General features: G+C 48.3%; 4 protein-coding genes across 14 annotated transcripts; 2 read left to right on the top strand and 2 right to left on the bottom strand.

The window, feature by feature from the left end:
* Nucleotides 1–7,815: 7,815 nt before the first annotated feature.
* LOC125548365 (uncharacterized) lies at nt 7,816–9,044 on the top strand. The gene is made up of 3 exons (XM_048711986.2): nt 7,816–8,299; nt 8,480–8,553; nt 8,758–9,044. Exons 1-3 carry the CDS (start codon nt 7,971–7,973, stop codon nt 8,760–8,762), a joined length of 408 nt encoding a protein of 135 aa, XP_048567943.1. The 5' UTR covers nt 7,816–7,970; the 3' UTR covers nt 8,763–9,044.
* A 1,033-nt stretch (nt 9,045–10,077) lies between these two features.
* Nucleotides 10,078–16,140, bottom strand: LOC147979632 (aspartate-glutamate racemase family). Its single transcript, XM_087515287.1, is given in 4 exon segments — nt 10,078–10,937; nt 13,247–13,321; nt 13,323–13,379; nt 15,937–16,140. Coding segments are annotated over 4 exon segments (474 nt in total). The 3' UTR covers nt 10,078–10,799.
* A 1,131-nt stretch (nt 16,141–17,271) lies between these two features.
* LOC125530728 (Pentatricopeptide repeat (PPR) superfamily protein) lies at nt 17,272–20,064 on the bottom strand. Its single transcript, XM_048695128.2, has one exon. It carries the CDS (start codon nt 20,062–20,064, stop codon nt 18,343–18,345), a length of 1,722 nt encoding a protein of 573 aa, XP_048551085.2. The 3' UTR covers nt 17,272–18,342.
* Nucleotides 20,006–23,701, top strand: LOC125530729 (uncharacterized). Of its 11 annotated transcripts, none has more exons than XR_015618869.1 (3): nt 20,006–21,274; nt 22,035–23,124; nt 23,374–23,701. XR_015618869.1 is itself a non-coding variant. In XM_087547026.1 (2 exons), exon 1 carries the CDS (start codon nt 20,274–20,276, stop codon nt 21,264–21,266), a length of 993 nt encoding a protein of 330 aa, XP_087403152.1. In that variant the 5' UTR covers nt 20,006–20,273; the 3' UTR covers nt 21,267–21,274; nt 22,051–23,338. The 11 variants fall into 11 exon arrangements, 3 of the variants coding, with proteins under 3 accessions (XP_087403152.1, XP_087403151.1, XP_048551086.2); XR_015618874.1 differs by lacking the exon at nt 23,374–23,701 and having other exon boundaries at nt 22,051–22,147; nt 22,328–23,338; XR_015618872.1 differs by lacking the exon at nt 23,374–23,701 and having other exon boundaries at nt 22,051–22,147; nt 22,246–23,338.
* Nucleotides 23,702–24,345: the final 644 nt, after the last annotated feature.

The raw sequence follows: 24,345 nt of genomic DNA, 5'->3' as shown, positions 1-24,345 counted from the left end.
AATTTCCCCTAAAAAACACTTAACTCTTGTACGACAATATCAACTTTGAGCACAAAACTACGAAGCCATGAATACAGAAATAAAACAATTCCTACAGAGGTTGGATTTGGAGAATAACAGTACCATTAAACAAATTAAAAAATCTGACTTTTTTTGCTACAAACATTTGAGCTTTGGATTTTTTTTGACCATAATGGCAGGTGCTCTGCCTTTTCATTAAGAGAGGGAAGACTGTACAACAGGCTGAAGAATCAGCCGGGGAAGCAAAACATTAAGCCAGAGATGCGACATGCATCCTAGCAAGAACAAATGGTACTACTCCCATGCCTCCTTCAGGAGGCCTAATTCATCCCTAATCAAAGAACATACCCCCGCGGTAGAGCGCCGTTGATTCTCGAAGATCCGCCTGTTACGCTCATTCCATAGGTTCCAAGCCACGTATACAGCCCTCGTACACTCGTCCAGCAATACTCCTTTTTGCTTTAGTTTGAACGTCTTATCCCACCATGTGTTGATAGAGGAGGATTGGAGCGCAGCCGTCGCAGCATTATTGAACTGATTGGCCATCGGGTGCCAAACCTCCTTTGCAAATGGACAACCCAGGATGATGTGGTTAGCCGATTCAAGGACCTGATCGCAGGCGCAACAAGTGGCCTGATTAGAAGTGTTGGAAGAGTGCACTTTCGATGTGTTTCTTTATATACACCCTTCTGAAGTGCACTTTCGATGGACGAGCTAGGACGAGCTTGGGATTACTGAAAAAGGCTTTCGCCCCGCTTTATATATAAAGCAAAGATCAACCATAGCCCAAGTACAAACGCACCCACGACAAACACACGCACACACCCAAGACGGGATACATAGGCGCTGAGCGCAGCAACACCACCCCTAACACTACAAGAGCAATCGAGGACCTCTGCCGTGAACACTCCACCGCGAAGAGATGAAGCCGCATATGACGAACTGTGAGCTCCAAGGCGGCGCCTCCAAGAAGGTTACGACGCCAACGCGCCGCCACCGCCCGACCCGAGGGTCAGAGTTTCCCCTGGAGCGGCACGATGACCGGTGAGAGCCGCGACGACGCCTTCAAGAAGGTAACGTGCTACGCCACCACCGGTCCGTCTGAAGATAGAACAGGTTTTCACCCCAGCAAACACTCACCGGCACCGAACGCCACACCCCTGCCACCATGCCGCCCACACAGCCATGGTCACCGGGCAGCACCAAGCCACGGGCTCTGCCCATGAGCACCGCTCTACCACCACCAGGGCCGCCGCCCCGACATCTAAGACCTTGACACCACCTCACCCGAGACCCGTCGCTACCCCAACTAAAGAGACGAGTGGAAAGGCCGCTCCTTTTCACACCCCTGGGCGCCCCCCCCGCGCCGAGACCCAAAGGGCTGGCCAAAAAGGCCTCCATCACCCGTCCTGCTGCACCGGACGCGAGACGAGCTCGGTCCTGCTGCCGGGCGCGAGACGGGATCAGTCCTGCAGCCGGGCGCGAGACGGGCTCGGTCCTGCTGCCGGGCGCGAGACGAGCTCGGTCTCGCAGCCACGGGCGCAAGACGAGCAATGGACCACAACTGGGAGTGGACCAGCCCTATGACGAGGGTAGAGCCCGGACGACGAGGGGAGGAATCGAAGGTCGAGACAGGCCGCTCACTGACGACCGACGTCGGAGGCGACCGGCCGCCACCGTGAAACGAACCATCCCACCACCATGAGCTACCACCACGCCGTGGAGCTCGCATCCATGCCGAGACCCCGAGGAGCAGCCCCGAGCCACCTTGCAGCAGCTGTGGCATGCTGCCGAAGACGTAGCCCACCTCCCGGCCATGGACGCCCGGCGCCCCTCCACCCCGAAAGGCGCAGCCTACCGCCGGCCGCCCCGCCACCACCTTAGCCAGGTCGCCGCCGCCGCCACCACCCGGATCTGGGTAGGAGCACCCAGATCCACCGCCAGCAAGGCCCCCGCCCCCGGAGCCCCAAGATCCGCCACATGGAAGGGGAGGGGGGCAGGACCACCGAGACGCCACACGCCGGGGGGAGGAAGCAGAGCCCGTGGACGGGCCGACGACCGTCGCCGCCGACGCAGAAGGCCGCGCCCCGTGACGCACGCCTCCAGCACGCGGGAAGAAGACGCCCCGCCGCCGCCTATGCCGCGCGGCCTTTGGCCGGCGACGCCACCGGCGGCGGCGAGGGAAGGAAGGCCGGGGAGGGGGGCTGAGAAGCGGCGGCGCTAGGGTTGGCTCCCAGAGTCGCCCGCGGGAGCGACTCGGGAGCGGGGCTGCCTAGGTCTCAGTTCAATTAGGCGTAGAAGTGCACTTTCGATGTGTGTTTTTCATTGGGAAACACTTTCTATCTATAGTCTGATACGAGGCCATTGTCAGATGCGGTCGATTTTATTGGAATCCCACGGTCACAGATTTTGCACCATATGGAAAAAATAATTCCCAACAGTTTAATGCTAACCATCCGCACCATCCGCCCGTAACTCGCTCGCATTCCCCCTTTCATCTCGCCTAGCTGGCAGCCTTCCCCAACCTCGCCGCCAATAGCACCGCCCAATCCTCCCTGACATCGCCGCTGACCTCCTGCCTCTCTCTCACCTCTTCGTCGAGCATCATGCCACCTCACCAACCAGATCCCCTTCTCCCGTCGCTTCGCATGCACCTCCGCCGATCTCGCTGTCAACCGCACCCTCGCCCCATTCTCTCTGATTTCACCGCTCCATCCTCTCCATGGGATATAGCACAGCGGCTTCCGGTCCATCGCGTCGTCTCCATTAGGAATGAAGCCAGCACAGGTTTCTCCCCCCTGACCCCCAGTATCATCCCTTTCTGATCTAGGTCATATGGTACAATGCTAGTTGATTTCTACAGTACTAAATTTGTGTACTGGGTATTCTTTGATATCTATATGTGCACACATTCGTTTGTTTGTCGTGAATTTTCTCTGTTTATTTCATACTGAATCAGGATTCACGAAATCATGAATGAATATATGTGAATTAGGTGTTTGCATGAACCAAATATGCTTCCCACATTGGCGGCAATAGTAGTTCGTATTCCAATTCATGTATCCATGCTTCCAGTTAACACTACTTATGTACCCAGAGTACTATTGTCATGCTTCCTTCTTTTTGCGCTTCTACATTTTATAACATATATGCTTCTTCGTGCTAGAGAATTTACCACATTGGTCCACAACAGGGGCTTTAATTTGCATGTATGTCACACATAACAATGTATATTTCCCATGAATATATTTTGTTCTACAGATTATGATGACTAATGTTGAGCTAGTGTATTCTGTTTTCGCCAGAAGGACAGTATACTTTCTTCTGAATATTTCGTAAAAACATTGTAACCACGTTCTTAATTTTACAAGAAATTAAGTTGTTTCAACCCCTTCTTGTGTGTGCTTCAACCGCTGCATGTGCCGCTTCTTTGAATTGTATGCTGAAATTGGTTTAAAAACGACGCATTCCTGATTGTGAAATCAATTTTGTATGCTTTCATTGTGTCTCATATGTGTTGTGATAGCATTAGATAATTGCTGTGTGTCAACTATGCTTCATAATTTTGTGTCTGGCATATGTTTCTACAACACCAAATTTTTTGCTTCAAACTTTGTAATTGTGTGCTTCTATCATTGCCTATGTTGATTCCTTGAGTGAATTACTTCTACTGTACTGGATACATCTAATTCGGCATGCTTCTTTGTATCAAGTTTGCAGACGATGGTGCAATGTTGTTGAGGGCACTAAGGCCAAGACATAGCTGCCTTGTTGACGATGGGAAGCTCACGATGCACGTGAGATTGTCCATTATTAGTTTGTTCAGCACGAGATACTACCGTGGATTGGTACGGCCACCATCGCACGGAAGCACCACTACCATCACAAAGAAGCACGATTACCATCGCAAGGAAGCAAGGCCAGCATCAGAAGGATGCACAACTACCATCGCAAGAAAGCATGGCCAGCATCGGAAGGAAGCACGACTGTCATGCACAACCAACATTGGAAGGATGCACGTTTCGCCATCAAATAGAAGCATGACAAAAATAAAAAAGAAACATGGTTTCCATTGACCTGGTGGTGTTTGAGTGCGATGAAGCCGAGAGTAGTCTTGTTATTGATGACAGATCAGTGCACGCATCGGAAAAAAATTATATCAAAGAAATTTGTATCCTGCCCCGTCCCCCGTGCCGCTCCCGCGAGCGGCCCGGGCGGAACCCTAGATCGCCGCCGCTGCTCCCTTCCTTCGCCTTCCTTCTTCCTCGCCGCCGCCAGGGGACGCCGTCGGGCAAAGCCCGCGCGTGCGTCGGCGGCGGCGGGGCTCCCTCCCTCCTCGCGAGGCTCCCGGGCGGCGCGGGACGGCCGGCCCTCGCGGCGGCGCTCGGCTCGGCGGCAGGTCGGGTCGCCGGTGGATCTGCGGGGCTCCCCTTTGGTGGCGCTGTGGTGATGGCGGCGGCGTGGTCTGCGTGGGGCGGCGAGGCGCGGGCTCCTCCTCCTCCTGATCTGATGGCGCCGCGGTGGCGCCGGCGCTCGGGCATGCGGCGGGGTCCGCGAGGGTGGTCGACGCGCGACGTCTCCCTTCCCGATCTGATGGCTCCACGGTGGCGCCAGTGCTTGGGCGGCGGTTGGCGTCGACAAGCGGTGGCGGGTGCTGGGATCTCGGCGGCGCTCCGGCGTGTGCAGGCGGCGGCGGTCCCTTTGCGCGGTCGGCAGCTTCGTCTCTAACCCGGACGGCGCGGGGGATGGCGGCGGCCCGGCGTGGCCGGCGATTTGGATGCGGTGGTGCCGGTGGCTCGCTGATCTGCCGGTACTCCAGGGTCTGCCTGGTGGTGCTGGTGGTGACGGCGGCCCGTGCACGAGAGTTGGATTCCTTCGAACTGATCTGGGTGAAAACTTGCCTTCGGCTTCTGCTAAGGTCGGCGGTGGCGGCGCTATCTGCGTCGTTCTCTTCTTGAAGGCATCGTCGTGGAGAAGTTCAAGGCCACTCTCTGCTACCTCCGGGGGAAACCCTAGATCAGATGATCGGATGACGGCGGCGCTCTGTTGTTGTTCCTCCCTTGGGGGCGTCATTTTTGGAGGTACACACGTGATCGAGGGATCAGAGGACGGATTCTTTGGTGGAGCGGTGCTTCATCCTACACACTGATGGCGACGGATCTTGACAGTGTGGCGCAGTGCAGATTCGGAGTTCGCTGTGGGAGGATGGACTCGCACAGGAGGACGACGCTGTTGGGCGTCGTGGTGGCGTCGATGGCAGAGAGACCTGACACGGTACATGCAACAGTACAGCTCTGAAGATGAATTTGTGGCAGGTGGCTGCGGCGGCCTCATACCCGGCAGGCGTCCTGGTTGAGGAGTGCGCCGGGCTGGTAGGTGCCCCATACTCGGCAGGCGTCCTGGTTGGGACCTCAGGTCTTAGATGTTTAGGTTTGGCTGCGATGTCTGTTTGGTATTAGGCCCCGACTATCTGCGCCCCCTCATCAATTGGATAGGTGTAGCGACAGTTGTTGTTTAGACGGTGGCTTTAGTCTTGCTGTTGTATGGCTTTGTAAGGTTCTATGATAATAATTAATAAAGTGGCCGTATGCATCGCCCAGATGCAAAGGCCGGGGGTCATCCTCCTTTTCTAAAAAGAAAGAAATTTGTATCCGTGTATATTTATGTCGTTGATCCATACAATTTCCATTACGACGCAAATGTTTCCATCAAACATGAATATAGTTTTGGTACACAAAAAATTGTTTCCAAAGTGTGTAAAAAATGCTACCACAAGGATGAAATATTGCTTTATTGAAATAAATATTTCTATCATATACTATCACATAATATGTTTCCGTTGAATGATAATTCCATTGACAAAATATAAAATTTCCACACCACCTCGCGCTACAGAAAAAAAAATGTACAGAAACCTTTATTTTTTTGTTGGAAGCAAATTTCCTATTTCTGGAAATTTTCTGGGAAGCATTAATTTCTGTATTTGGTTTTTTGGAAGCAATCACGACTTACCAGAAAATAGATATGGAGTTTTTAACTTTATTTCTGGGAAGCATTAATTTATATATTTATAAGCAAATCACGGCTTACTGGGAAGCATTATTTCTGGGAGTTTTTAACTTTATTGCCGTAATTTCCGGGAAGCTGTTTCTTATTTAGGAATACGTTGCATGCATGTTTCCTTGAATTAATCTGACGCTTCAAAGGATTTCAATCGTACGGCAAGGGATTAGTCTGATGAAACGCTAGCCATCAGTAGTCTGATCGCTAGTGGTTCCTTTCTTTATTTGCCACACTCCCGATTGAAATAGTACTACTAGATTACAGTTACCAGACTGGCCCCGCACCTTTCTCCCCAATCTCGTGTAATCCTTGCCGTGCAGGCCTAAATATGTTTATGAAATAACGTTAAATCTCAGATTGTGCACAATACTCTCATATATACACCCTCCTGAAGATCTACAGATTTTTTTTGCATTTCCTGCATACTATACTATTTATTTCAGCTAAGGATCTAAATACTTATGAGTGAAGACTAAACTTTTAAAAGCTTTACCAACCGAAGGTTGCCCATTCTCGGCCTGTTGCGGAGCGTGTGATATTTGTGTTCCCCGACTCTGTTCGGTCGTAATTGAGCCGTTCTACAGAACTTCTCCAACGTTTGCTTCTGCAGGGTGTCGATTTGCTACACAAAGCGCGGTCGTCGGCGTCTTCTGCTTTACATCAATGACTTCTCAGACACTACTTTCACAAGCTCTTAGGTTTAAAAAAGTTTATTCCGTTGAGACGGAGATTTAGAGGTTGCCACGAGTTTTGCTCACGGTGCACTGTGGGTGGATGCAGATGGAAGAGGACTTCGGCACCCAAAATTTGGATGTTTGTTTCAATTTTTGTAAGAGTGTTTTTGAAAGAGTTTGTACTATTTAATATAAGTCCTTCGTCCTTTTTTGCAAATGAAGGAAAACTGAGGAGCACAAAAGAATAAAACTAAGGAAAGAGAAGACGAGAGATTGCCCGATGAAGCTGGAGACCAGAGGAGGCGGGAACTCCCCGCTCACACAGCACAGTGATCTCTAGCTTGCAGAGCACGGAGAGGCCCATCAATCGTGGGGATTCCTCAGTTGCTGCAAGAAATGAAAAAAAAGGGGATGCATGCATGATGCATGAGCCAGATAGACAGCTACTGAGCTACACACTCACTCAGCCTGCCCTGCATCTGCATGGAGGCGGAGCAAGAAGAAACAATAATGCATCCGTTCCGTCGGGCTTTACTTGGACCCTAACTAACTGGCCTAAGGGGGTGTTTGTTTACAGGGACCTTTTTATGTAGGGATTAGGAAAAGTCCTTCTTAGGGTCCTTTTTTATTAAACGGGAGAGACTTTTTAGGGACTAAACTAGGCATTTGGGACTAAATGAAGAAGACTCTCAAAGAGAGTCTTTTGGGGACTTTTTGGGACTTTCCCAACAATGCCCCTCCATGCACCCATTGGCCCGCCACCCCATGATGTTGTTTGATTGTTATTTTTCTATATACTATGGGCAACATGGTCATTTAATAGCCTCTAGGAAGGGACTAGGGACTTTTTAGTCTCTGAAATCAAATAAGGAGAGATTTTTTAGAAACTAAGGACTTTTTAATTGGGACTAAAAAAAAGTCCTAAAACTAGAGAACCAAACACCACCTAAGCTAGCCAGCTCTACTCCACTCCTCCCGTCTCCTCTCCTCCTGGTGCAGCACCAAACCGTATATAAAAGACCGCTCCACCTCCCATCTCCAAACCAACCCTGCCATCCAACACAACACAAGCTAAGCTGCCTCTCATCACCTTCTCCTTGGGTTAGATTGATAGCTAGACTAGACACACGCTAGATTGACTGGACTGATAGACAGACAGATAGATAGACAGATACAAGGATCCATTTTAATTTCTGATTGATATATATAGCGATGGAGAAGGTGATGATGAGCAGGAAGCCGGGTGACTGGAGTTGCAGGTCATGCCAGTACCTCAACTTCTGCAAACGGGACGCTTGCCAGCGGTGCGGCGAGGCTAAGCTGGGCGCCGAGCGGGCAGACTACGCGGCCATGGGCGGCAGCTGGGAAATCAAGCCCGGCGATTGGTACTGCGGCTGCTGCGGCGTCAACAACTACGCCAATCGCGCCAGCTGCTTCAAGTGCAGCGCCGCAAAGACAGACTCCGCCACCGTCGCGCAGAACTGGGGGTTCAACGCCGCCGCCCAGGCCGGCTGGAAGGCCGGCGACTGGATCTGCCCCAGGTTCGTCTGCCTCCGGCCCCTATCTACCTCCTGCACTAGCTAGTCGGTTATGCTCCACTGCCTAGCTATAAATTAAAGCTTTCCAAGGAATGCAGCTAGCTAGCTAGCTGCATATGTGCATGCATGCATGCAAACAGGCCTGAAAAGAAAGAAAATTAACCACGTGTTTTGGCTATGCAGACTGGATTGTAACGTGCAAAATTACGCCAACAGAACCGAGTGCTTCCGCTGCAATGCGCCCAAATCATACTATGGTAAGATCATCTCCTGTGAATTCAACCCATCCCACGGCACATTTACACTACTTCTTGTTTGCGAGCGACGAGAGCACATATATTGACACCTTTTCTTTTTGCGGTGATGGCACATATTTACACCACCTGACAGTGACAAACTGGTCTGGTGCTGTATGTGATCTCATCTAATCGAATTCTTTTATTTGTTTACTTCCTTTGCAGGTTAAAAAGGCGGGCCTGAAAAGAAAATTAAAAAATGGAAGAGTGTCATTGGAGCAAAGAACAATCACGAGTCCTCAAGGATTTTTCCTTTTTTTTCTCCTAAAGAAAAACCTTGGCCAACCCGATGGTTTAGTCATGTCGAAGAGCGGTAAACCGCCGCTCAGACTCAGAAAAGGGAGATAAGTGGGCACAATCGTACGTGTACATGTGCGCATGTGTTTGGCTGAGGACCAATATCCAGTTTTCCTTTTTCAGTAAAAGAAAGAGAAAATTCCAGTTTGGCTTCATTTGTGCACCAACTTTTGAGTGTAACTCCTGTGTGTGAGATTAATTGTTCCTAATCATTAGACTGTTGCTGCGCATGCAGTTCCATTCGCCGATATCTATCCATATATAGATGCCTTGCTTGTGCCTGCTCATTGCTTACGGCATATGCAAAGCGGCCGGGAATGCAGCCAGGGAGCACAGAGGCGACAGCGAATTCACCCAGCCACAAGCGAATGTTTCTTCGAAAACCTTTAGTCGCCGCGCGCGCGAGATAGAGATATTCCGGGAGCAATCATGGCCCTGCTTTACTCCAAAAAGCGAGACGATCGAGATGCACAGGATTATTACCACTTCAGTCTCAAATGCCACGCGAGCACCACATACATACTCACAGACTACATATATACTCCTACATGTGGACACGCTGCTGCATGGCATAATAGTAGAATAGAAGAGAAAGAAAATCAATATATGTTCCCTTGTATCAAAATAAAAAACGTTTTGTGACAAAACCGTCTTATATTTTGATACGGAGGGAGTAGCTTGGTACGTAAGTTTACAAATGGAAAATTATTAGTCGCAATCTTTCCTCCATGAGTTAACATACTATGAATAGTTAATTAGTTTTTCGCTAACATGTTTATATATGTAACTTAATGGTCAAAGCTGCACGGTGTAAAACATGTCTATATCTAAAACATCATGGACGGTGTGCCGTGTGCGTGTATGTGAGCACATCTTCTCAAGTGTGTGGGGGCGAGAGAGCGAGAGGAAGGAGGGTCACCAAGCATCAGAATATATATCATGGTATTCTCTACTGCTTGGTGCTTGCCTGCACATGTTTTGGTTAGCTGGTCTTTGGCCGCTTGGCCATACTAGTGGTGACTTGCTTACCCTGAGCAAAGCCGACCTGTGTGTGTGTGTGTGTGTGTGTGTGTGTGTGTGTGTGTTCTTTTTGTCTCTTGATTGGTGCAGGGCCAGCAAACAGGCTGAACCATTTGCTCACTCATCATGCACACCTTTTTACAATCCAACATGTGTACAGAAACATATATTCATTCCCTCCAAGCACCTCCACAACAATAATAAGATTCTATGGAAGACCAGTAGCAGGCCCACATAACTAGTATACCAGGTCAAATGGTAGCATCATCACTGACGATACCGGTGTTACATGCTCTGGGATCCAAATAGCAATGAAATATGAATTGAAGCTTCTCTGGAATGGATGAATACTTCGCAAGTTTGAATTGAAATGGTGCAGCGGTAGGATGGTGTTTCACCAGATATTGGAGGAACTGCACCATTTCTAATGAGGATGCAAAACCTGAACGTTGTGATATACTACTGATATTCACTTCTTAACTCGTTATCTAGAAAACGAAAAGCTAGGGTGCTGCTTCTATGCAGTTTAGATTCCACGATGTCATCATTTCCTCTATCTACAACCTGATCCACCAAAACATCACATCAGCTATTTTGATTTCTAGATTCTTCCTCGAATTTTCTCAAGAGCAGCCATGCCACAGACAAGGAAAATAAAAGGACAAAATCCAAATTTGCGAACGGAGCGGGCCTCTTCGTTGACTCGCAAACACAGCATAAGTATTATACTCCAGATTTCAGTGTGTACTGTTGTTCTCAACTAGTGCTGATATTGACATGGTGAATTCTTCTCCCAGCCTCCAAATTTACATGCGTGCTCAGTGACACTCAACTGCAAACAACTACCACTGGCAAACTAGAAGAGGAACAAACACTAGCCTGAAAGCATATCATGATCTGATTGTGCTTGCGCACTTAAGGGTCGTCCTGACCAAAGCATCCAGCAGGTCGATGCATTTCTTGAGCCACGGGTCGACACGTTTCTTGAGCTGCGGGTGGTCATCAAGCAAGATACCAACAAAATCATCCTAATATTTTCATTAGCTCTAGCCTAAATGTCTCTAGATTCTGGAAGGGGGTCTTAACTGTCATTAAATCCATTAAATTTGGATATAGATGGCAGATTGAGATTGGGCTAAAGTTAGATTTTGAGAAGATACTTGGTTTGGTACTTCCCCTTTAGTTGTTCAGTGTTGGGATCTTTACACTATATGTAATGAGCCCTCTAAACTGTAAAGCATGCTCGGGATGGTAATCAGTTGAAGTTTTACATTTGGAAGGATCTTTAATGATTGTATGATGGAGCAATTGTTTCAACTTGTTGATATAGCTAGTAGTATATCTTTCCAGGATGACACTGATTCTTTAGTTTCGCAATTAGAAAAGAGAAAAGTATACTTTTCGTCCCTCAACTCTTTGCAAAGTTTAGTTTTCGTCCCTCAACTCTAAAACCGGACAAAGTGCACCCCGAACTCTCAAAACCGGTCACTTTTCGTCCCTACTGCTGAGTCAACCCAGTTTTGACCGCGCGTAAACAGTACAACCGATGAACAGTAAATTCGAAAAAAATAGCAAAAAAATTCAAAAAAATCTGAAATTTTATGGCATCGAAAATACTTAGGTGCGCCACGTGCGTGCAAATTTTCATCATGTTTGGAAGTTCGAGAAGCACGCAGCAAAAAAACAAAAGTAAATGTACACTAAAGTGAACAGTAAAATAAAAAAAATAGCAAAAAAATTCAAAAAATTCTGAAATTTTTTGGCATCGAGGATGCTCAGGTGGGCAAGGTGCGTGCAAAATTTTGTGGTAAAATGACATCTGAGAAGGTCGTGCAAGAAAAAACAAAATAGCGTACGTGTGCGTGCCGCTTTGGGTGGTTTCCAAACCCTCGGATCTTATTTTACCACAAAATTTTGCACGCACCTTGCCCACCTGAGCATCCTCGATGCCAAAAAATTTCAGAATTTTTTTTATTTTACTGTTCACTTCAGTGTACATTTACTTTTGTTTTTTTTTGCTGTGTGCTCCTCGAACTTCCAAACATGATGAAAATTTGCACGCATGTGGCGCACCTAAGTATCTTCGATGCCATAAAATCTCAGATTTTTTTGCTATTTTTTTCAAATTTACTGTTCATCTGGTGCACTGTTCACGTGTGGTCAAAACCGGGTTGACTCAGCAGCAGGGACGAAAAGTGACCGGTTTCGAGAGTTCAGGATGCACTCTGTCCGGTTTTAGAGTTGAGGGACGAAAACTAAACTTTGCGAAGAGTTGAGGGACGAAAAGTATACTTTTCTCATTAGAAAACAAAGGTCAATATAGTACTAGCTCTCTTTATCATGTAATCAACTTTAGAGGTGTGCAGCATGTTTATCTCCCTGCTATCTGGAAATTAGTTGTGCCTCCTAAAATTCATATCTTCCTATGGTTGCTCTCCCATAATAAACGTATGGCTAGAGATAATCTTAGGAAGAGGCATATCATTCTGGACTGTTTTCTGCACAGAGGATGAATCTGTTCATCATTTGTTTCATGCCTGCATAGTTGCCAAAGCAGTTTGGTCTATGATTAGTGACCTTTTTAAGAGACCTTTAGGTAAATTATGAATTTGTAGCTAGATTTTGGGTTTGTAATAATAAGAATTCTGCCATCAATACTGTTTGTATTGCCACTATGTGGTGTTTATGGAAATTTAGAAATAGTATGATTTTCAGTAACATCATTTGGTCTACAATCAAGTAGGTGGGCGGAATATCTTGAAAACTATCAGGCATTGGATGATTCTGTTGAAGGATCATACAAAGCTGGAATTGGAGGCTGTTTGCAACTCCCTCTCAAACTACATGAGGGAACCTCTCCTGATTCTAAGTGGGGCTAAAGATCGCTGAGCTACCCCCACTGATGCTGGAACATTCTTTGGACAAGCTCCATATTGAAGATCCCCGGCAACAGTTCTACAGATCCCCCAAGGGAGTCGGCTGGCCGCCTGCAAAACAAGTTACTCTGAGCCTTGCATCGCCCCTAGACATCTCCTGGTCTCCATCATCAGCCAAGCGACCAAAGCTATCCAGGCTCTGTGAAGCTCTTTCTCTCATGTGATGGGCCTGAATTGTAATAAATTGGGACTGGTTTTCCTTCTCTTAGTGTTGCCGACTTTTTGTCAGTTAAAACTTAGATTTTGCTCTGGTCTTTCCTAGCTCGTAGCTTGTTGTTTCGGACCCTTTTTCTGCTTTGGCTTCTGCCTGGATATTGCATGTGGTTTCATTTTATATGTAGCCGGAAAGTGTCTCCCTGTTTTTCAAAAAAGATGCAAGGATTATTGCATTGGCAGCCCACAAGTAGAAGCTGGAGTTATATTCACAATAGATTTCTCGTGCCCTCCATGTCCCCTTTCCTAAAAGCACTAATAAGTAGCTGGTAACACCTCGTGCTCCATGGAAGCTCTATCTGGACAGACTACCTCAACACCCTGATGAGGACATTTAAACAAGAAACTATTTCTCTACTCTTATAAAAAACCAAGTTGTTGATGATGGTGTGCCTGCCATCTTGCAAGATAGACCGTTTGATCTATATCGGATAGAAAGCAAACTATGACAATTTTGCAAGAAGATACCCGCACCTCTCTTCACATTTGCAGATAAGGCCTTCCCTTGTTCATCCTTATTTCCCACAACCTCATTGTTGAGCAATTAAAAAAAGAAACCTCTGGAACAATCTGGCATGGTGGCCGCATGGGTTTTTACACTCCTCCTCACCCTATCCCTTCTCTTTCTCGAGATATCATTAGTTTTTACACATGGGATTACTTCTGCATGGGTCAATCACAACATGTGTTTTATAAAAAAAATGCATCTTGACGCTCCGTGCAATGCACGGGCATCTTGCTAGTAACTGATAAAGTTTCAATTGGATGAGAAGAATAGTACCAGGGAAAATGTGAACTAGAATCTCTCAAGGCATCTCACTAGAATAATAAATTGGAAATATCATATCATGGGACTGGCAAACTGGAAATGGACAAGCTACAATAGGCCAAGCTGTCAATCTTTGTCCAGCCAGAATTTTTAAACTAAGAGCATCTCCATTCTGCAACAATAACCAGTTAACTTTTCCGATTATTCCACACGCGCTATGTGCTGTCCGATCCGTGCGCGTCTAGCCCCGTTGCCTGTTTGGTGCCCTCCCCGCTGTCTGATCGGGCCCAGATGCTCCTCACCGAACCAGCAGTCTCAGGGGTCCATGACGCATGGCCTTGGGGTGCGCACAGGGCCGCCTCATCTACCGGGTGTTGCCCTTTGCCCTGCCTGTGCCGTTCGTGCACTTGTGGGGGCGCCTCATGTTTGGGCCACTGGGTAAAGGCGGTCGTCGTGCGTGGAGCTTGTCCGGCTGTACAGGCGTGTGCCGGCTCATGCGCTGGGGTGTGTGTCTGATGTTTGGGCCACCGAGCAGAGATGTACCTCTTCACCCGGCTATCCCGCCCAACACCCGGATGGTTGTTCGGGCAGGCGTGTTGGGAGACTTTGCGGAGCCGGCATCTTACCGGGCGGATATGGTAGGTTTGCTCCTTTGGTTTATGCCCGTCTGTTCCATTTTGGTGTGCTTGCTCTCTTCCTGCCTATCCGGCCGTGGCCACATGGAGTTGTGTTCGTTCCGTCCGACTGGTCCTATCCGGCCAGTGTCCACGTGGAGTTGTTCGGCCCCGTGCTAGTGGCAGCAATGAGGGTTGGTGAGTCCATTGCCCGGTAAGCCTACGATGCTTACTCCGTTGGGTAAAAGCAAGTGTTCCCCTTTGGTTTGTACTGTGCTGTGTCGCTCTTTTTACATGGCTTTCATCACCTGGTCTTTGGCTGTTTTTGGGCTCGTGTCAACGTGTGTGACTTCGTGTGGTGGGTTTTGTCAGTTCATTCGCCTTTGTGCTGCGATTGTCTTTATCTTGTCTCCTTCTGTGTTTGGTTTTCCTCTCCTTTCTATATCCCTTCGCCACCGCCGCCTTACGCTTCACCATGCCCGTCCCTCGCTTTGGTCCGCTAGAGGTGCTGTTCGAGCTCATACCTGCTATCCGCCTGCGTCTTCCTGCTTTGTTTATGGCCTTCGTCCTTGCTGCGAGCTGAGGTTCTTCCTCATTCCTCTCCCCGGTCTCTTTTCTTGCCTAACTGTGCTCTCTCTTTCCGTTCTTTCTTTCAGGTCTTACGAGCTACTTGTCGTTGTTGGGTGCCTATATTGTTGCTTGAGGTGAGCTGCTTCTTTTCTAGTCTGTTCTCTGGCCTTGCTTCCCAATCTTTCTTGTCTATTTTGTTTTCTGCCCGAGTCCCTTTGGTTTAGATCACGTTACAAAAAATCCGTGATTCGTTGCTTGAGATTGTGGTTCGCTGGTTAACGGTGCGTGGTTTCATGTTACAGGCTCTGGTTTTATGTAAACCTTGTGAAGGAACACATGAAAAGGAAATGTAACTAAGGCAAGTCCACTTTTTGTCGGACGAGATCAGGATGACATTCTTTATCCTCTATTTTGGTTTGTGCTTTTCGTATCGGCTAATTGATTTCTTTCCTATCGGTGCGGCAGATCTAGTGGATGACAGTTGCCAGGAAAGGAGCGGTTTCACAGCATAGGGCTAGCACTACATGTTCTATGTTGGCTTCGAGGCTTCTTATTTGATGAAGGAGGAGCATTTTGTCCATCAGTGCCCCTCGGTGAGGTTTCATTGCTCACGTGTTTCTGTGCGATTTCACATTCTTGGTTTTGTTTGCCATTCATGTGTGCCTTTATACTAAAGCAAGCCGTAGACGCTCTTGGCCTTACAGCCGACCAAACCACCACTTATGAGGAAGGGAAAGACAACCTGCTTGGCTGGATTAAAATCCATGTTCCAACCCACATAAACATGCCACGTCTAGAAATGAGGGTTTTTTGTGGGGACTTATGCTTCCCGGCAACGCTCGTCCAGGCCCCCTTCAAAGGTGGCATGCAGATCTTCGTCCAGATGCAATCACAGGAAACCTACATCAAAGGAATGGGTGATCACCTCACTGCCGGCACATAGCTCGAGGATGGTCGCACTCTTGCTGCTACAACATCCAGAAGGAGTCCATCCTTCCATACTGCCTCCCGGCAACATGGTGGTATGCTGATCTTTGTCAAGACACTCACCGACAAGACCATCAATCTTGAGGAAGAGTCCTCTAACAACATCGGCAATGTCATGGCAAAGATTGCCGTGGAAGAGCATTGCCTCTCGGCAACGGCTCCCTCAGCGCCAACACCCCGCCAACAGCTTCCGCCCGGCGACGACCAATCAGCGTCTAACTGGCGCAGGGCTACAGCGAAGAGGCTAAGCATAGGTCTGTTGCGGTCCACGGCGGTGCATGGCGAGCTGTCAAGTGGAGCGCGCGCCTCCAAAGTGTTAGGTGCACCCAAGGTGATTCACTGCCCCCTTTTACCGTGCGGGCGACACCTCATCAGCAACGTGTCACGGTAAAAGGGATGCGCTAGCAAAAGCCTGCTACAACAAGACAGGTGTTCAACTCCGGCAACGGGATACGAAGACACATACCCCCGTATTTAATGTGATAGGTATTCCTCTGTATATCTACTGTACCCACAACCTTCTAGCCACTGTGGTGACCCCTTGTGACCATAAAAGCCTGCTACGACAAGACAGGTGTTCAACTCCGGCAACAGGATACGAAGACACATACCCCCGCATTTAATGCGATAGGTATTCCTCTGTATATCTACTGTACCCACAACCTTGTAGCCACTGTGATGACCCCTTGTGACCATAAAAGGAGGCCCAGGTTACATAGATAGGGGTTTGACTCTATTTTGATATGCGCGAGTGAACTTTCCCAGCAAGGAAGGTTCACCGTTGTAACATCCAGTTCATCACTTCCAGTGAATAAAAGTTAGCAGGACATAGGGTATTACGCTTCCTAGCGGCCTAAACCTGGGTAAAAATCCACCATGTGGTAGATAGAGGATTGGAGCGGTTAGTGCCCCAACACTGAACCAAAAAGGGGGTGTTCCACATCCTCAGTGTCGTGTGCGGTTAGTGCCCCAACACTGAACCAAAAAGGGGGTGTTCCACATCCTCAGTGTCGTGTTTCGTACACGCGACAGTTGCCTAACCTTTCCCAACCCCCCCCCCCCCCCCTCGTATCCCAAAGCAAATAAGGATCAGAGAGATACATAGCCAAATTACTCGTCGCAGAAATGGATGTATCTAAAACTAAAATACATCTAGATACATCCATACCTGCGACAAGTAATTCGGAACGGAGGGAGTAGCATATTTTGGGCCTACCAATTTATATGTGTACCATCATGAAAATTAGAGTTTACCTGGATTTACCAGAAGTCATCAGGAAAAACTTGGTCAATGTATATGAAGATTAGAGTTCACCTGGATTCAGGCAGCAAATCCGCATGAGGAAGATTACATCAACATTTGTGCACAGTGCTCACACCATCTCAATGCTAACCATACTGCATTCTACCCTTTCACAAATGCTATTGTTCACCATGCATGTGAACTCTTGGACAAAAAACTGACGCATGAGATTTACCAAACAGTGCACTGTGTAATGTACAATTGTAGCAATTGGATGCAACACTTAATATTTTAGCATATGTCTGCCGCTTAATCTAGGGCTAAGATTCAAGCAATATTAGCTCTCTAATTCCATACAGCAGGGGTTTTACAGTAATTTGTTAGCCATGCTCCATGGTGCCATGTGCCCAGGACAAGAGCAGTTTGCCAAACATGCACTACCGTGGCAGAAGGATGGCATTCCAGCCAAGTAAACTCATAGGCCTCATTCCACCAGAAACTCCCCCCTGTATCCAACATACTGTAATCTTTTTGGTATAAGTCAGCATTAGTCCTCATGAACTAGCGCTTTGCATCTGTTCTCCAAAAATCCAAGGAACCCAGAATCGCGAGGCATGTACATGGCCATCATTCAGCAAGTCATGGGGCCTCGGTTTGTTATAGCCCACTAAGCCATCAGCAGAAACTTGATCCAAGAATATTTCTGGCCAGTGGTCACAGCTGACAAGTTGCATCACACAGACTGGTGCAAATACCTTCCGTAATTTAACCCAACTCAAGCTGAAGAAACTTATTCAATGGTCACTGCTAACCGCTTTTGGTCCCAAATCTTTAGAATTTGCCTGGGCTGAAAAACCAAGTCTTTATGAGGAGCATTATATTAACAGCATGCTCACATCACTTAAATACAGTATTATATTAAACAGCTTTCTGCTGCATAATCCAATTTCTTCAGCTCTTCCACAAATGTTCTCGTTCATCATGCATGGTGATAGCATCATGCCATCGTCACTGCTGTAATCACCTAAGTAATTATGTAGACCACCCATTGAGAATTTAAGAATATTTGAATTCATGGGATGATTAAACCAGTTTAGCAACTTAAGCAATGCTTCTTGAGAGCCCATAAACAAGAGATCGACATGTCTCACTGCTTGGGACAAAACCCAGTTCCAACATCCTGTTCTGCAATTCTAATGACTCTGTGGTGCTCCTGGTCATACAGTAAGCTCTCATCAGAGTATTATAGCTCTTATTGCAGCAGACCTGCAAATCAAGAACAAAAGCCTTCAGGATCAATTCTGCTTTATTAAGAGAACCTTCCTTGCAGAACCCACAAACCAAAGCAGCACAAATAGTCTCATTCGGCTGGAGACCTGACTCAATCATCTCTGCCATAACCGATTTGCGATCTGAGCTCCTCCCCACACTGCAAAGGCAGGTTACTAGCGTACGGTAAGTATCAAAATCTGGCTTCACTCCTCTAGAGCTCATCTCAACCTTTATATCTAAAGCCTCGTCCACACTGCCGCACTGGCAGAAGCAATCTACTACCATATTATACATCTCCAAGCTAGGACTGTGCCCATCCTCTATCATCCACTGGAACAAACCCCTGGCAGCATGAGGGCGCATTTCCTCGCACAATGCACCAATCAAGCAATTGTAACTCTCCAACGGAATGGCAACACCATATTTCCTTAAAGGCGACACCATATTCAAGCAAGTGAGAAGCTTCCCAATTTTGAGATGACTCTCAATCACACTCTTGAGAGCGAATCCTTCAGGCGAGAGCCCATTCCCCACCATCTCCATTAGCAGCAACCTTGCCTCCTTCACTCTGCACTCATTGCAGTACCCTGCGATAAGAACACTATAAGCGACAGCATCGGGGCTCACCCCACTGTGCACCATCCTGTCAAACATGCGTCTAGCGTCGCTCAATCTCCCGGCTTTGCACAGCCCGTCCATCAGGACAGTATGTGACACTAAGTCTGGTTCAACACCCCTGGGCGGCATAACATCGAACAGGTGCAGAGCGTCCTGCAGCCTCCCCCTGCGGCAATACCCAACAAGAAGGGTGTTGTAAGTCACCACGTCTGGCTCGAAACCTTGCTCCTCCAGCTCCTCTAAGAAGCCCTGCACGCGCTCGGCGTCTTCACCTCGGCAGAGCGCGGCGACGAGGATGTTGAACGTGTGCGCATTGGGGCGCACCCCAGCACGCGACATGGCTGCCCGTGCGGCCCAGAGCTCATTGAAACGCTCGGCGCGAGATAGCGCGGCGAGGAGTGCGTTGAAGGCGACGGTGTCGGGTGGGAAGCCGGAAGCGGCCGCGCGCAGGGCGGCGTGGAATGCGTGGCGAAGGCGGGCGCGGCGGAGGAGCGCCTTGACGAGGAGGCTGGGGAGGGAGGGGTGGGGCGCGGTCTGGTAGGAGAGGAGGAGAGTGGGGAGGGCGTCGTGGGTTGGGTGGAGGCGGAGGAGGTGGGAGAGCGCGTCGAGCGCGTGGGAGAAGAAGCGGGTGGTGGCGAGGGAGTGCGCGAGGAAGGCGAGGTGGGGAGGCGACGGCTGGAGCGGCGGCGGCAGCGCGATGAGGAAGCGGAGGGTGGAAAGCGGGTGAGAGTGGCCGGCGTGGAGCACGACGGCGGTGAGCTCGTCCTGGCCGAGGTAGGGGAGCAGGCCGGAGAGGTCGAGGATCTTGGTGGGTTCCGCGTCGGCCGTGAGGTGGGTGGTGATGAGGTCGACGACGGCGACGTGGGGATTCAGGGCGCGCGGGAGGAGGGAGGTCAGGGTGCTCGACGGAATGCGCGACACGGCCTTGGACATGATCCCCTTGCCCCTGCCCCTGGGCCTGGCCTTGGCTTGGACACTTGAAACCGAAACCCTCCGACTCCGAATTCTTTGTATGACATGTTGGCCCGGGACGAAGCGTCCGTCCACAAGCCCACATTTCCGTCTTCTACGGTTGCCTCTTCCCTTCCCCTCAAGCCGCCGCCGCCGCCACCAGAGAAAAAGAGAAAGAGAGAGAGGGAGAGATGAGCCTGCAGATTCCGGCTAGGTCACGCAGCCTCCGCCGCCTCCTCCTGCTGGGTGGAGAATCTGGCATCCGGCGGTCGTACTCCACCGGTGACCGTCGCCGCCGGGTGATCCACGAGGCACGGGATGAGGAGGAGGACGAGGCCTTCCTCCGCACCCTCAACTTCGGGTCTGACCCAGAGAACAACCCCCTGCCCCCACCGCCGAGACGCGCAGGGGGAGCCCCTGACCCCTCCGCCGCCGGCGCCTTCCCTGCTGACATCCTCCGACGCGCCGCCGGGAAGCAGCAGCGTCCGGAAAGGAGCGCTCAGAAAGCCATCGGGGAGTCGCTGATGGAGAAGCTTAAGCTGGGCGACGCCGCCTCCTCCACGGGAAGCAACATCGAGGCTCAGCAGCCTGACCACGAACCGGGGCCGCCACTGCAGACGGAGGACGTGGACGACATCTTCCGGAAGATGAAAGAGACGGGGCTGATACCCAACGCCGTCGCCATGCTCGACGGCCTCTGCAAGAACGGATTGGTACCGGAGGCCATGAAGCTGTTTGGTCTGATGCGCGAGAAGGGCGCCATCCCAGAGGTGGTCATCTACACCGCTGTTGTCGAGGCCTTCTGCAAAGCAGCCAAGCTGGACGATGCCGTCAGGATCTTCAGGAAGATGCAGGGCAACGGGGTCATTCCAAATGCCTTCAGCTACTGGTTGATTATACAGGGTCTGTGCAAGGGCGACAGACTGGATGAGGCTGTTGCTTTCTGTGTGGAGATGTTCGAGGCTGGGCATTCCCCGAATGCTGCAACGTTTGTGGGTTTGGTTGATGCAGTATGCAAGATGAAGGGGGTAGAGGAGGGTGACAAGCTTGTGAGGAGCTTCCAGGATAGGAACTTTGCCATTGATGAGAAGTCCATCAGGGAACATTTGGACAAGAAAGGGCCATTCTCACCGATTGTTTGGGAGGTGATCTTTGGGAAGAAAAAAACAAGCCGCCCCTTTTGATCTAACTAGTATGTGCTCATCCTCTCAATAGTTGAAGCTCCTTCCGTGGTTAAATCAAAATTGCTAGCATGTTGTTTTTACATGATGTCCACCCACCAGTGATTTTGTATTTCTCTGTGTTTACATGCAATTCACCAACATTTAGTTGCTGCTTGGAACCAATAGCTCGGTGATATTTTTTTAACCATAAGCCAGTTGGTTGTTGTTTGGAGGTTTCTTGCATGGAGAACAACATTGCACCCATGAACACACACTTGCTGCTCAGAGATTGTTGTTAATTCAAGCTGTTGAGTTGTAGTATTTCATTGCTATCAATTTCCTACATGATGAACAATCTTGAGAGAACTAATAGGTAATAGGGTGTTTCTGAATTCTAGGTATATAGTTAAATGCAAGTTGGCATCCTCTGACCTCTGGCATGTAGAAAGAGCTGCAAACTTATCATCACCTCTTATTCACCCTCCAGCCAGATTATCCTTGCTCACCGGCAAGCTAATATGACTTACTCTCCACTGTTAAGTTCCACGTCTAGTAATATTTTAAAACTTAGATTGATTTTTCTATCCATATGGGCTAGGAATATCTTTAACCAAGGAATTACTTTGTCCCACTGTTTTACTACAAATGTAAGAAATTGTAAACAATATTGCACCCATGAATACACACTTGCTGCTCAAAGACGATAGCTTTGTCATATTGTTGTTAATTCAAGCTGTTGAGTTGTATTTCATCACTATCAGTTTCCTACATGATGAACAATCTTGACAGAACTAATAGGAAACAGGGTGTTTCTGAATTCCCGCTGGCATGCAGAAAGAGCTGCGAACTTATCATCACCTCTTGTTCACCCTCCAGCCAGATTATCCTTGCTCACCGGCAAGGTAATATGTCTTACTCTCCACTGTTAAGTTCCACATCTAGTATATGTTAACGGAATTGATAAAAATCTGACATCAGATTGATAAAAATCTGACATCAGACTTTTACCACTTCCGTGCGAACGTGTCAGTGGCCGTCTGATTCTGTGCATGAATCTTGACACATGGGCGTTGACACGGCAGCCTCAGCAAAACGTTCGTTCGCTTCCTTCCCTCGCACAAACGACCTCCCTCACTCTGCCTTATCCTCACACTCCCTTTCCCCGTCTCTCTCCCTCGTGCCCATTCTGGGGAGGGCGGCGCTTGGTCGGCGGCGAAGTAGGAGTAGAAGGATGGGGAAGAGACCATGGAGTTGGCGAGGCTGCACGCGCGCGTGGCTTAGGTGGATTGGGTCTGAAGAGCGAAGTTGCGGTGGCGCTGCTGGTCGGAGATGGCAGGGTGCTTCTAGGGGGGCGGCGGGGGTTGAGCTGCAGTGGCTCCATGGCTCCACGACACCATCTATACCAGGCTCCCGGGGTTCGTCGCCCGCGTAGAGGAGATCCGTGCGCTCCTTGACGGCAATTCCGCCTCCAGGCAGGTGCTATAGGAGACTGTCGTTCTTCCCGTCAAGGTTCCACAGTTCTTCACCGGTTCGTTGCCCGCACAGAGGAGATTCCTGCGCTCCTCGACAGCAATTCCGCCGCCTCCGCCGCCAAGCAGGCGCTATAGGAGTCCGTCGTGCTCCCCGTCAAGGTTCCACAGTTCTTCACCGGTATGTGAGGTGCCGCTAGCAGCTTCTTCGATTTCACCTCAATTTGTGATGTTCCCTGTTTGTATGTCATCAATCAAAATCTGTTGGAGAATCCAATTGCAGTCAAGTGGAGGCCATGGAGGGCGTTTCTCCTGTACAGGTCGCCGGGGGCAATTCATTTTTTGAGGGTAGACGGGGAAATTCTACTTGGCCAAAGCCTTGGCAACAAAGACAGACTCCAATTCTTCAGGTGATTGGTACCTTCTTCGATTGGTGTTCACCACCCGCCATTCATTTCTCTTCAGTTTCAGTTTTGTGTTACAATCGAGAACAGAGGCACATTGATTGGTAGTTACATCCCAGAGTAATATAAATCAAATGGGCAATGCTTACTCAACTGTATATAGAAGATTAATTGTGCATTTCATATTCCTTCAAAATGGTGTGGTTCCATTAGAGTTAAAGACACTTGTTGTAATCTTGCAAATTTCTGTTGCAGTGCTGATGTTTTGGACCCAAAGTAGATGTACTCATCTTTTGATAGTTGACTATGTGCCACCGGTTCAAATCATTTTGGAACACCGCAGAAAAAGAGCATTTGGTTGTTCTGATACTTCTACAGTTTCTCTAGTTTTAGAGCACATGTTTATAAAGGACTGAAAAAGCAATTAGCAAGGTTTAATCAGGGGTGGTCACACATCGCTCCAGCGCTCTATATTATGCGTTTTTGTACAGAATACGTTTTTTCAGTTTTGCCATGTATCAACTATAACTTTCATTGCCATGGCAATTTTTTCTTTTTAATGTCATGGCAAAATTTCATTTTCTATTTTGCCATGGCAAATTTACCTTCATTGCCATTGTAAAATTACTTTAACACACATGGCAAATTTACTTTATAGCATGGCATATTCGGGTGTTACAAAGACATTCAAAATTTACTTTTGTACCATGGCAAATTTAATTTGTATCATGGTAAATTTACCTTTATTTCCATGATGATTTTTTATTTTAGTGCCATGAACATTTTTATTTTTTATTTGGCTGTGACAATTTTTTGTTTTTTATTTTACCATGCAAAATTTATCTTTTTTTACCATGGCAAACTTACTTGCACATACATGGCAAATTTACTTCAATCGCTTATGGCAAATTTTACTTTTCATTTTTACCAATGGCAAAATTACTTTACAACCATGGAAAATTTACAGCCATGTCATCATTACAGCTTTATTGACATGGCAATTTTACCTTTTATTTCCATGGTGACATAGCTTGTGCCATATTGTCGTTAAAACTTTTGCAATGATTTCTTTTCTCATGGTCACATGGCAAATTCATAGCATTTTCTTTTTCTAAAGATGGCAAATTTTGGTCTTTCAAAACACTTTTTCCAAAACATGGCAAATTGTTTAGGAAAAAAAGTTAATGCTCTGATGGCAACTATAAGATATTTGTGCCACACACATGG

Source organism: Triticum urartu, chromosome 3A (assembly GCF_056163025.1).
Source record: "Triticum urartu cultivar PI428250 chromosome 3A, HENAU_Tu73, whole genome shotgun sequence".
Classification (NCBI taxonomy): Eukaryota; Viridiplantae; Streptophyta; class Magnoliopsida; order Poales; family Poaceae; genus Triticum; species Triticum urartu.
This window is presented reverse-complemented; position numbering and strand designations above follow the sequence as displayed.